Source organism: Pteronotus mesoamericanus, unplaced genomic scaffold (assembly GCF_021234165.1).
Source record: "Pteronotus mesoamericanus isolate MK-2021 breed Mesoamerican mustached bat unplaced genomic scaffold, CSHL_Meso_final contig_163, whole genome shotgun sequence".
Classification (NCBI taxonomy): Eukaryota; Metazoa; Chordata; class Mammalia; order Chiroptera; family Mormoopidae; genus Pteronotus; species Pteronotus mesoamericanus.
Genome location: NW_026555064.1, coordinates 490534 through 504859, shown reverse-complemented (window position 1 = coordinate 504859; position 14326 = coordinate 490534). Strand labels below are relative to the sequence as shown.

The 14326-nt window shown below is 35.8% G+C and overlaps 1 protein-coding gene across 1 annotated transcript in view; it reads right to left on the bottom strand.

Moving 5' to 3' along the window:
* Positions 1-14326, bottom strand: part of TLL1 (tolloid like 1) — a 150993-nt gene that overhangs the window by 30202 nt on the left and 106465 nt on the right. Inside the window, exons 12-16 of the mRNA XM_054562215.1 lie at positions 13134-13279; positions 8039-8234; positions 6197-6322; positions 3888-4048; positions 965-1145 (exon numbers count right to left, since the gene is read on the bottom strand). Of these exons, the coding sequence (XP_054418190.1) occupies positions 965-1145; positions 3888-4048; positions 6197-6322; positions 8039-8234; positions 13134-13279 (810 nt within the window). The remainder of the gene's footprint in view (positions 1-964; positions 1146-3887; positions 4049-6196; positions 6323-8038; positions 8235-13133; positions 13280-14326) is intronic.

Below are 14326 nucleotides of genomic sequence, written 5' to 3'. Positions count from 1 at the left end.
CCATTAACTTCAATTACACTGAAAACCCCAAACAAACCCTCACTATTGTAAATCTCATTAATTTTAAACACATGGGGACTGGAATAAATGGACTTTGAATTAACTCATTCCAAATTACCTAATATTAAAACATAATTGGAATTCAGTTGCTTTAGATTGCTTGCCAGTCTGAAAGGCAGAGTAGATTGCTATACTAAGCTTTATTACAATTGTATCTATTTTTAACATTTCACAATATTTTTATAAGGTATGAAATTGGGAAAATAAAGTAATTTTACTGGTGTTTCTATATATTTTCTTAAAACTGGGGCACCTTTTAGCAAATTTAAGCTCTTTGAGAGAAATTTTACTGTGAGGTCATTAATCTAAACATTAAATTTCAAACACAAACTGTCAAATGCTAAATATATCTGCTAATACATTGTTTTTAGTAAAATGATAATTTCCATAGTTTTAGGTCTCTGCAATCACTTCTATGGTGATGAGGCAAAGTGTGATTTTAAGATCAGCTAATAATAAGAATAAACATATAATAATAAGGGAAATATGTTGCTAAATAGTAAGAATAAAAAATGAGACCACATATTCTGAAAACAAAGATAAATTATTTTGAAAAAATTCTGCCACTTATTGGAAGTTTGGTATCATTATCCCCACCCACTTGTAAAGAGTAAAGTCTCTATATGAGAATATTATTATAATAGTTTTGAGTTACTGGAACTAGCCTTTATAATTTGATTAGTTTATATAAGATTTAAGTGTTTGACAGCTACATTTCAACAGGGTCCCTATTATTAACATCCTATTTTACTAAAAAAATTTTCAACCTAGGATAAATGTTCATGCATGCTAGGTACCTCTGAGTTACATTTATGGAAAGCTATGAAGAACAGATAACCTATGATTTAAGCCAATCCACCTTGAAAATTTGTAATATGCACATGCAGCTTGTGAATACAGATACCTGAGAAAAAATGTGCCTTGAAGCCCTTCTTGGATACAGTATTGTCAGATTTGAACTCAATTCTCATATTGTTGAACTGGGATGTGATCACCTCAGGCACCTCAGCACCACAAAATTTGCCGTGCAATTTAGACTCAGAGGAAAGGCCACTCCAAATCTCCACATAATCGTATTTGCAAACCTACCAAAAAGAAAAAAGAAAAAGAAAAATGGCTATTGTAGTCATCAGATTTCAAAGGATCGGATCATTGATGTTTATTTTCTAAATTTTACTTTTCAATTACAGTTGCTATTCAGTATTATTTTACATTAGTTTCAGGAGTACAGCATGGTGGTTAGACAATCATATAGTTTACAGAGAGATTTCCAGTACCCACTGGGCACCATACATAGATATTATAGTATTATTGACTATATTTCCTATGCTGTACTTTACATCTGCATCAAACTGGAATAGGTGAAGGAAAAAAATCAAGAAAAGAGTCTAAATATGAGACAGAAAGCCTTCAAAGACAGATTTGAATATTTTTCTCTGAATATTTCCCTCCAAGAGACTTATATACAATTGTGTGCTTGTTAATACATATTTATGGCATGTATCCAATATCTCTTTTTAAATTTCTAAATGTTTTAATTTTCACTGGAAACTGAAAGAACTTGTCATGTACTGTCTTATTTCATACTAACAACAATTACATGAATTTGGTACATTGAGTCCATGAAACAACCACTAGCAATAGAAATGATATAAATTGGGAAAACTGAGGCTCAGAAATTTTATTTAACTAGCCCCAAATTATACATGTCATATGTGGCAGCGTAGTTATATGGAGTTTGGCTTGGTCCAGAGCTGCCTCCCAGAATATTTATTCTAATCAGAAGGGCACCACTAGGAACTTGCCCAAGTGAGATAGATACTAGGTATATAATAAAAAAGGATCCTTTGCCTTTCAAGCTTACCAAACAACCTGATATTTTATAATTTCTTTGAGTTGCTAGGTACTGTGAAGTTACACTGCAGCACTGCTGCAGCACTGTGAATAAATAAATTCTAGACAGTGGAATGGGGGCAGAAATTTATACTAAAATGAAATCAAATTTATATGCAATGTACAAACACCATCAAAATGGAAGAAGCCAAGTGAGTGCCAGGTCTTCTTAAGCAATTTTATGGCCAGATGTTTCCATACAGCAATCTTAAAGTTGCGACAGGACACATTCTAAAAGAACACATCTTGCGTGAATGACCTTATTACATGAATGAGAAATTAGCAAGTTTAACAATGCATATGATTGAGCCCTGGGGCACAATCTGTACTTTGCAATATGTCAACTCAAATTACTGGTTCTTGTGATATTCATTAGGTGATGAATGAGCAAAATGCTGCTAGGAAAAATGAAATAAGTTTTCTCTCTACTTTGTTACAACTATGACTTTTGTTTAGAGAAGGCTCTGACATAGGAGAATGTTACCAAGGACAAAGTTGTTTGAGATTGACTTTGCTTTTGGATATCAATTTAATGAATAAAATAATCAAGTGTTAACTCAATATTCTATAGGTCAAGTTTTTGCTCATGCCTTCATTTTAAATAGCTGATGTCAAACTATGAAAATACACAGAATTTTGTAACAGCCTCCACACAAGGAACATCATTCTAAGTTTAAAAATTCTGGGATATGTCACAGAGTTTGTAAAGGGTCCTTCCATGAATGAAGACCACTACCATGAGAAAAATGCTTTTGGAACACAATGCTCGATTTATTTAATGTCATCTGTGCTCCCTCCTCCTGAACATAAACTGCTAGCCTTCTTAGGAACATCTATCAGTTAATGAATCAAAATGTCATATATGGCACAACAAAGAGCTTTAGGGAAAACTGAGAGAATAGGTCATTCAACACGAAGTTCATATCAAACCACAATAGCTGGTAGGGAAATTCCCATTTTCAAAAAAGTGACACTCACATGAAAGCTTTTCTAAAAATACTGCAAAAATTATTCTCTTCATTTCAAAGTATCTCCAAGTTTCAGATAACACTAAAGAAAAATGATGTTCCATGTGTATGAAGTACGTTAGAAATAAAAATTTTGGTCTTTCCCATCATGGAACTTACATATCATGTAAAGAAGATCTTAAATGTCCACTGAGCCCTAAAATTCTATAATTCTCTGAAATATATAAGTTCATCACAGTTCATACTTTAATTTCCTTTAACAGTTTCATTTCACCTCAAAGCCATTATAAGAGATTGAAAAACACACAATAGTGCCTTTCAAATAAATTATTTCACTTGTTTAAATGTGGTCACCTGACAGAAAACTGTGCCTTTACTACAGTAACCTTTTGTAATGTAAAGAGAGTATCAATGAAATGCATCTTTAATTGAGGTTAAAAATACTAATTTTATAAATCAAAGGTAGTATCAACTAAATGCATATTTTATTGAGGGTAAAGTATTAATCTGTCCTTATTTGTGAACCATGAGTACATTAACAATAAAAAACTATTTATGTAATAAAAATATAACCATTTCCACAAGTCAATATACAAGCTTCTCCCAGAGGAATATTTTTGCTATGACTCAACCAGTGAGTCATAACAAAAGCCCATGTGACGTAAAGCTGACCCTAATTTTTTCAGTTTTTTAGTAAATCAAAAAATGCTATATATTAATACACTAAATAAAAACTCTCTCCGAGTAATTTTCAGTCTCCCAGAAACAGTCTAAAATATTACCCAGTGCCAACAGGAATTATAAACTGTGGCAGAAATGAGCAGTAGAGCAGAGAAAGACGACAACATCTACACTATTGTACCACTGAAATATAGTCTTTCTTTCTTTACATTTTTAGTTCACCACTTTGCCTTCAGGAATTCCAAAAACACAATAGAAAAAAAATTATATTTATTGTTCACTTACTTCATTGCCCTCCAATTCAAAAAACTCAAACTTCACAGAAATTCTGTACTGGGTTGGGGCGACCACCTGCCACACGCAGTTTTTATTAGGAGGGTACTCCTTGGGCCAGCCTGGAGTGGTTATGGTGCCGTTGAGTTTGGTAAGAAGGCCACCACAGGCCGCTAGAAGAGAAGGAAGGGAAAAGGTTTTCTCTTAACAAAGCCATTCCCACCTTCACACCTTCCCATGATAAACAAGTATCTCGACATTACATTTCAACCGCCTTCCAAATTTTTCAAAACCTGGAGAGCTGCAGCCTCTGTCCATTAGACTTCAGTGCGGCTATTTGAATCATCTGTTCCCACTTATAAACCAATACTTTGTAGCTTTGGAGCCAAGCAAAGTATGGCTGCACTATAACATTTTAGATTTTAAAGTGGGGTGACCAATATAAAGAACACTGGGTGTCAGCATTCTTGTCTCCTAAACGGGTATAATAATATCTACACTGGATGGTTACTATGAGAATCGATGGAATGACACATGTAAAGCACAATGTGGTCTGATGCAGTGAGATCACAATCGAGTTTTTGTTTCTTGAAACTCTTTTTTCCCAACTCCTGGAAAGAGTTGCCTGAGTAGCAGGCAAGATAAACTATAGTAAATGGAACATAGCTGTAACTCCAAAAAGTCCATTTAACAACTGGTTTTCTTTCCCTTTTGGATGATCCACTTAAAAAAGGTACTATTTATGTTACCTCTCTTCCTTATTGAAAGGGAATTTAGCAAAATCAGGGTATCTAAGGGCAAGCTGAGCAAAAAAGTATATTGTACATGGTTTACCACTAATTCCTCGGGAATCAAGGGTTACCTAAAACTGTTCTCTGCTTTATTGCCTGTGTGTGTGTGTGTGTGTGTGTGTGTGTGTGTGTGTGTGTGTGTGTGTGGTTGCCCCCCCATACATATATATCGGGCGGGGCAAAAGTAGGTTTATAGTTATGAGTACATAAAACAGGTTATTCTTGCATTATTTATCTATTGTATTATATTCCATACAAACAACTATAAAGCTACTTTTTTCCCACCCTGTGTGTGTACATGTGTATATATACATATATATGTATCTTTATTTATATATATCTCTTATGTTTACACTTTTAGGAAGAAACAAGAAGTCCCTGATTTTTATAAATACGTAAACCGGGGTGTGGCATTTAATCATTAAGCAAATAATTCTGCCACTTTTGCCACTTACTATGTCTTCTATTACAAATACATTAGAGAACAAGATTTCCTGTGGGGGGAGCTTACACTTTTGTGAGAAACACCAAAAGTAGTAAGTACACGGATGTAAATAATGTTAAGGTGCTACAAGTTCACTGAGAATAATTTCGGCAGAAATTTTCAGAGGGGACCAAGTGAGGACGAGAACAGAGGAAGGCCGGTCAGTTGACGCACTTCTCTGTCATCTGAGCACAGAGCCTGCAGTGCAGAGCAGGGGAAATGGGAAAGAGTCAGCTTCACATTCTGAAGGAAGAGCGCTGGCTGGCGTGGCTCAGCGGACTGAGCGCTGGCCTGCGAGCCGAAAGGTCACTGATTTGATTCCCGGTCAGCGCACAGGCCTGGGTTGCCGGCCAGGTCCCCAGCTGGGAGCCGGCCAGCAGCAGTCCATCAGTGTCTCTCTTGTACATGGATGTTTCTCTCCTTCTCTGTCCCCCTCTCTTCTCCTCTCTTTAAAAATAAATAAGATGTTTAAAAAAGTTCTGAAGGAAGAGACCAGAGGACAGCATAACAAAATACTGTACAAGAAATCTCACCTTCAAGTAACAGAGGAAATGAAGAAAACAAGGCAAAGTGTCTTTGTTTATGAATCTTTTATTAATAAAATGTATTTCGTTCCTGCTTTATATCTGACTGCGTTAGATTCAGAAATACAAAGATGATAAAGAATCAGGACTCTGCAGTTTAATAAGAAAGATGCACCCATAAATTATGTTAAGAAAAGATAAAAGTTAATGATGGGTGCATAGACAGATGAATACAGATCTAGGCCCAACGAGAGAGACAAAAATAGAAATATATCTATAGACTCGATAGATCGACAGATAAACAGTTGGTCTGGTTGGTAACCAAAGGAGGAAATGACTGGTTTTATAATGAGAACCCAGGCAGTTTCACAGGAGCTGTGGCTATAAATTGAGTCCTACTAGTTGAGGAAAGACGTTACTGTAAAGGAAAGGGAAGGAAGCGGGAGGCAGAGAGAGAACGAGGCTATAAGGGAGGAAAGGCCTGCGGCGGAGGGTTCGCGCAGGGAACGCCGAGGGCCCTACCTTCGCAGCTCCTCTTGTCGGGCCCCAGCTCGTAGCCGGGCTCACACGCACACTGGTAACTGCCCAGCGTGTTCAGGCACCGCTGTTCACAGCCCCCGCGGTCAGGTTTGGCGCACTCGTCCTCCTCTGCAAAGACGGCGCGAGTTAGGCAGTGAGCGGAGTATTTTGTTTTTGTATTCTCAGGTGTAAGATTTTTTTGAAAACATAGGCTTAATAGCTTTGAATGAAACTGAGACAGTTCATTGCTTCAAAGAAACAGCAGGAACAATATGCAAGCTCTGAACACATGAAAAACAAGAATTCATGTAACTGCAACCTAAGAACGTGTAAGAACCATGAGAAGTCCTAGACACCTAGGGCAGGGCCAACTGAAGATCATCTTCTCTCACACATACTGGGTGTGGTTTCTAAATTAAAGGTCAAAGGGGATTATTAAAACCTAGAGATTTTTCAGAACCAAACAGAAAAACCGAATAAAGACAGCTTCACCTATTGATTTCATAGTATAGTTTACTAGATAGCCTTAAAAAGGTTTTTAAAGAAACAGATTATGATGAATATAAATCAAAAAGAAAAAACTCAGAAACTCACTGGAACTCTTTAAATTTAAAGCATTCAGTGTTTGTTTTATAAACATACTAATCTGAAAAATATAACAATTCCATATTTTATAAATGAATATACAATTTTAATTATATATGAAAATGTATATGAAAAATATGTACTATTTAAAAAGTATATATGACAAACTACTCTGTGACTTCACTCTCTAGGTTAACTTACTGTGAGTTAGAAAATTAGTAAACAATATTCTTTGAAAAAATTATGCATTAGAAAAACACTAAGCATTTTTGATAACCAAATATATAAATGCCACATGAGAGAGTCCTGATGGAATGTTTCTTCTAACATAGAATATAAAATAAAGAGAAGATTTAAAGCATGTAAATGTACATTGTAATATATATTTTAAATATATATAGTAAAAAGTACAAAGGTTCTCTGCCTTTCAATCCATATTATGAATACCTAAGTAACTCTTAGGAAAAATCTATTATACTGCTGTTCTTTAAATAATAAAAATGGTAGATGTTTACCATGCTAAATTTTGACATATACAACTAAATCCATCACATATACAATAAAATTGATAGAGAAAAATTTTTTCTCTTCCCATAAAGAATTTATTCTACAATGACAAAACTAACATAAGCATGTATGCATTTTCTAAATGCACATATGATGTTACTATTTGTACTAAAATTGTTTTCTTTTTACTTTAGTAACACTAAAGATGGAACATGAAAATAAACTAAAATTTTATTATATAACAAAATTAAGGCTTATAAGTAATAACTCTTTGTCAAAAATAAATTTTAAGTATCAGATCAGTAATAACTCTTTGTCAAAAAAGAGAGACATTTTCGGTATTCCACTAAGGGAGCCAGAAATTATTTCAATGTAGCAAAAGCCATGATGTAACGGGTAATTTCACACTGCTGTCACCTAGAAATAAGCAGATGAACTGCAAGTCAGTAAACCCCTTTCTGGGTATGACTGCAAATCTTTTTCCCAGTCTGTATATCCCTTTCTGGATTTCTCTTTGTTTCATTTAAAAAATGGTAAAATATCCTAATGGAACGCAGACCCTGTGCTACATAATCCAAAATTCCAGTATTTTACGCAATAACCTTTCCCATCTAAACCCACCAAAATCCCCTTATGGAAAGACAGACTTCAACTTTCAGTAAAACTTCACTTTGGTTTTCCCCTACCTCAGTGCTAAATACCACATTTATCCCTGACAAGGAATATCTCACATATCAAGTTATTTCAAATTACCTTTAAAAAAATTGGCAGCAAATCCTGCCTTGTTCACAGTTCCATCAGAAACAAACTTCATCCACAAGGTATTGGAGGTAGATCGGATATCTTCAGGTTTATCATAACCACAGAAACGCCCTATCAAAGGACTATTTTCACTAGTTCCATCTCGAACTTCTAGGTAGTCATAGGCACAGTTGTCATGTCTTTCAATCTTAAAGAGTGAAAAATATATGAACATATACCTCATTAATAGATCAAACAATTTCTATAGAAATATTATTATGTATATGGATATGGTTATATAACAGATGCCTTATATCAAACAAGAACATTTCTTGCGAGCGTGCATGGTAATAGCTACACTGCCTATGAATAAAGCACATATTCTGGTCGACATGGACAGATAAAAAACAAATCTACAGAACAAAACATCTATATGCACCTGGATCAACAATAGTTAACCGCCTTTTAAAAGAAAATTAAAATACAAGTGCTAATCTTTCACAGTAGGATTATATCCTAAATCATAATTTTGAACAACTACCTAATTCTCTTTTATAGTTATTAACCAACATATATTATCATGTATATATTTATATTTTTTTTTCTTAGCCAAACATCCCAAAATAGCATATCACAAGCTTAAAAATGTTAACTAGGATCTCCCTGTCTAGGCTTCCTGTTCATTAACAAAGACTAGTCTACTTAATTTAAACTAATATAAGATACTGAAAAGGATTAAAAGATTACCTTTAGTTAGGCAATTCATAAAGTACCAAGATAAACACTTTTGGAAATAGTTTAGGACATCGTAGCTTGTAGTAGTGATGGGTAAGACGATGCAACATCTATAGTTTTCATAAGGGAAGTATAACCACATCAGTGTGTAGAAACGTGGGGAGTACCTGAACTTAATCCCACTTAAAATAATGTATGGAGATTTCAACATAAACATAAGTAAGCTCTGAGTTTATTTCACTTCTTTTATGCTTTATTAACATTTCCTGAACGTTGTTACTGTAAGCATTTCCAGTATTCCAAACATTTTCTCTTCTGTATTCCTGCATTCTGAAGTGCTCAAGTAAAAGGGTAGTATAGAGGCTTCTTTACAAATCACTGCTGCCAAATCGAAGACAAGCACTCCAAAGAGATTTTAGACATTATCTACCGGCATGCACACTTTCATTTCAGAACTGGTCTTAAGACGCAATGCACCGGTAACTACTAGAGAAAGAAAAGCTTCCCACAGGGTGTGCCTATAGGAGTATCAGGATTTTATAATCCCCAAATAGTGTCCTTTTCTGCTCAGAGGCCCTGGAGATTCATTAACGAAAGCACTTGTTAAGATTTCTCTTTCTGTGCTTACATTAAAATCTAAATATCATTAGGAGAGGTAAAGTCATAATGTAAATTCACGAAAAGGTATAAATAATGGACAGCTAGTAAATTCTTTACAGTAGATTTTAACAGAATGATGGACAAGTTTATCTTAAGGGCTCTTTTATCTGAAAGGAGGGAGAGTGACATAGACAATTAAAAAGTTACAAAAACAGAAATGAAGAATGGCAGATTGATAGCAGTGAATAATAATGGACAAAAATCACAAAACACTGAAGATTGGTGAGGACTTTCTAAAAATTATACATTTTCAACATAAAATGTATAAGCTGTGTGTTGAAAATACATTATGCAAATAAGTTGTTATAAACAAGTAACTGACTAAATGAAACAAACCACCTAATAGCCACTAGAACAAGTTAAAATATATATGCAGTCTATTCTCAGTGTTTGTGGTAGTTAAGTTCTATAAAATCACTGAAAACACTGAATAATGGATAGATTGCTCCTGCAAAAATACTGGGTTAGGTATCTGCAAACTTCCAATCACTAAATTTTTGTCAAGCAATCAATATACAACCTTGTTTTATGTGTTTCTGTTTAAAGGCACCTTAATATATATCATCAATTCATTAACACTGAACTCATGGCCAAAAACACTGTAACTCATGCCTGAACGACGCTCATCTAAAAGATATATTTTATCCACAAGGCACGTCAAAGCTGGGAATGTGCACATCAGATGACCCAAGTACTTTGCTGCTCTGTGCATGTCCATGAATAGCCCAGAAAGCACTGAGTACTGATTTGAGGGTTACAAATAAATTTTAGAGAGTAGGTGGATTTGTAAATATAGACTCTGGGAATAATGAAAATCGACTGTACCTGAGTTTTAATGCTGGTTTAGTGCTCATTGTGTGATGCTAGGTTAATGGCATAATTTCAGTTCCTTAAGATAAAAAGATTTAGATGGTATACGAGAACAGTTCTAAATTCCTTGTCACTTCTGAATACCTTAGAACCCAGGATCTCTAGTTAAATTCAGGCACACTGCATACTAGGTCCTCCATAATCTTAACCTTCCTTACCTATCCAGGCCTGTTTCCTTTTGTATGGAAGCTTGTGCACTTCTGATAAAGGATATATTAACTTCCAGCCATCAATCACCATGTGCTCACACACTCACATATAACTCATCCATCCATTCATTCCTCCCATCATCAAATAGTAATCATGCATCTAGTAGTGCTGGAGATACAGTGATCAACAAGATCAGTAAGATTCCTACCCTCTGATGATCATATATAGTGAGACACAGACAAAGACCATGTAAACAAATCCATAGCAAATTCCAAAATGTGTAAATACAATGAAGTAAAGTAAAATAGAATAATGATTTACAGACAATTGTAGGTAAGAAAATATTTTCAAGTTACCAGGCAAAGATTTTTTAAGGAGGCAAGAATTAAGCAGAAATCTGCATTAAGGAAAGGAGGAGGAAAAAAGAGATCTGGATGTAGAACGCTGTGATATGGGGGTAAACTTGGTGTTTTTGAGGAAAGAAGGAAGGCCTAGAGATGCTGGCACAAAGAGAGGGAGAAGGAGCTTGGGACCAAACCACGGCTTGCCTTGGTCCATGGTAACTAAACCTGTGTTTTATTGTAGGTATAATGGAAAAAGTCTGAAAAAATTTAAGCAGAGTAGCGTTATGACCTAACTTACATGATAAAAGTATCATTCTGGCCCTGTGGTGATTGGGGTCGAGAGGTAAGGCCACCACCAAGTTTCAAGAGAAGGGGTGGGGGTGGGAACAGAGTGGTGGCCAGAAAGTAGGTATAAAGTGCTCATATAAGGCACACAGATGGAAGAAAAAATAAATGGAATGTGCTGATGGGCTGGCCTCAGGGTTGAAAAGTAGAATTAAGGATATTCTTTGAGTAGACAGTGACATGCTGAAATAGTAAGTACTGAAATAAGGAAAAAATCAAGAAGTGTGGGTTAGTAAGACAATCAAAGGTTTGGGGCTAGTCATTTAAAGATGAGACTCCTAGTAGACATTCAAATATATCCAATATATAAATGAAGGCAGAAAAAAACCCATAAGGAAATAAATAAAAATTAAGGAAGAACAGGAAAACTGAAGATAATAAATAAAATGTACCGTGAGCCAAACTATGACATCGCTCTTCCCCAGTCCTAAAGCTTAGTAATAATGTATTCATTCAGTCAATCAACAAGTATTTGTTTTAACTACTCTGTGTTTGGCATGGTTCTAAGTGCCTGAGATGTAAATCTTTCCTATTTGTCCTTTATACTATCCTAGTTTTTAGATGCATGGAATAAATGCATTTTCTGACATCACTTCTGTACTAGAATTCCATAAAACATTGAGTTATATATTGAAAGACAGTTCATTGCTTAATTTTAGCAATATTACAACATACAAGTAATGAGGTTATTAGGTAGATAATATTTCAATGAACCAGTTCTTTTATTTTCTATACAGCAGGTGAATCCTACCCAATTTTAATTTACTGTTAATGATAAAGTGGTCTAATTTGAATAATGTTTGCAATCTTATTGATCCATTAAAATAACAAAATGCAAATGTGAATCTAATAATCTCAGAACCAAGTTTTTCAAATATGCAAATTGCTAAGAGCATGAACATGATCCCAGCAGAAAAGATCATTTTTTTCATGATTAAAAAAATGTGTCTTGGAAATTAAATGGCACAAGCAAAGAGGTAGGGATGAGGCTTAAAAGACATATGACAGAGTTTGCAGATGGGGGTGCGCTCTTCTCAGGTCTATGATTAAGTGATGCCTGACCGCCCTGGGGCTCCTGCTGTGGGGACAGACCCCACGGCACTCGCTGCACCCAGCACCCTCCGGAGGTGGACGGGGCCCTCTTCTGCCTTCTGTTTGCTTGGACAGCGAATTAGCCTTCTAATCAATATGGTAATAATCTCCAGTTGTGGCATCTCACCACCCCTGCCAGGACCTACGACCACCGTCTCATCATGCCTTCCCACTACGCTGGGGCTCTCAATTTCTAGACAGATTTTTTTTTTATTATTATTATTTAAACACACTCCGGAGCTCCTGATCGTTCCCCCCATCTTCTGGCTTCTAATCCCTAACTCAGTTCTTCTGACCCTACAAAAATCACTCATTAGCCAGCTTGGCAATTTGGGGCCCAGACTGTGCTCCAGAACTCTGACAGCCTTCGGTTTATTCTGTCCTCATCTAATAATGCGATGCTTGTGCTGACCTCCTCCTCGATAAATATTTTTCATGAAGTCAAAAGCTCCTAAGAACACTTAAATCCCTATTTCTGATATAAACAATTTTCTGTATAATGGCAAAAATGGATTTTTCCCCAACAACAACAAAAAAGATGGTCTACCTTTTAACCTCTTAGTTTAGAAGAGAAATAAAAGTTCTATTATTTAATGGACCCTTCAAACAGTCTTGTGAAACAAGCCAGTGCATTTGTCAAAAGAAACTATTGTCAGTACTTCAAACATTCTAATTCAAATAGCACAGATAATGTAAACTCACTTTAATCTTCTAGAAAATGTCTACAAGAAGAGAAGAGATGGGGGGAAAACTGCTTTGGCTCTTGATGTTACATTTTATAGGCAACCCTTTGCTTCTTGGCTGATTAAAAAGCTGATTCTCTGGTTCTTTGCTTATTTAATGAGGATCCCTTTAAATGCCACTGTCATTTATGGAGCACATGCCCCGAGAAGGTTCCTGAAAGACTTTACCTCAAAGGCCTGAAAGGTCAATCCGACATAGTAGTCTTCTGTCACTGTTATTTTCCACACGCATTCTTTCATAGGTCTGTAGTCATCAGGATAATTAGGAGACTGAATCTGTCCTTCATTTTTACGTATCTCACCTCCACAGATTGCTGAGGAAAGCAAAAATAAATAAATAAACCCAGACACGCCATTTCATTTTCATTTTCTTCTTAGATAACATTTTAGTTCAGTGCCTGGAGCTGAGTCCATAAAGACCAGGTTATAACAATCAAAGTTGGCTGGTTGTACTGTTGTAAATATTTAGATGCCGCTTAAAAAAACAAACAAATAACAAAACCTAGCCGCTTAGCTATAAGTATTAGATAATAGCACAGGAATACATGATTTCTTAATCGCTATTAATTCACATCTTTACTCCCCCAAAAGCATATTTTAACACTTAAAAGCCTTTAGAGATTTTGTGCATTTAGTAGTGTGAGTTTGCTCTTGATTCCCTGAGCAGCTTCTCTCGGTGTTTCGACCTCAGGTGAAATAACTGAGCAGGAGAGGACTTCCCAGGGCCTTCTGTGCCTGTGGCAGGGAACTGGCGCCAGGTGCTCAACATCTGCAGCTCCATTCAAATAACCCTTTTCACTGCCATGCAGTTAATCTTTGAAACAAAATGCCTCCATTTACTTCAAAGTTTAAGGGAAGCAAAAATCTTCCATCTTCTAAATTTCTCGAGCTCCTGTCCTAGCAGAGGCAGGAGCAAGAAGGGTCTCCTCCACCCACAACCTGGCGAGCAGGGAGCAAGCCAGGGAGTACAATGCCGATGTATTGTCTTCGAGAAGGAGAGAACAAAGCGCCTAGTAAACTCTTCCCTGAATGCTGACCCTCTCCTTTGGACAATGCATGCTCCAGAATGTGCACAATTCCTTTCTGTGCAGTTTCCTAAAACAGAGCATTTCAGCAATCCAGGCACCAAATGGACACAAATTCAGTATGAAGGAAAATGATAATTTCTTCATAATATTCTAATACTGGCGTGAAAAAACATTTGCAGTTTAAGAACTCTTGTGCCCTCCTGCTCCCTTCCCACACACGTCCCTGAGTACTTTTTTATGTTAGTATATCATTAGTACTAGAAAACAGGTTGTTCCTGCAATTTACATTTACCAAGTAGTTTTATTAAAAATCATCCTCGTGAATATTTAACA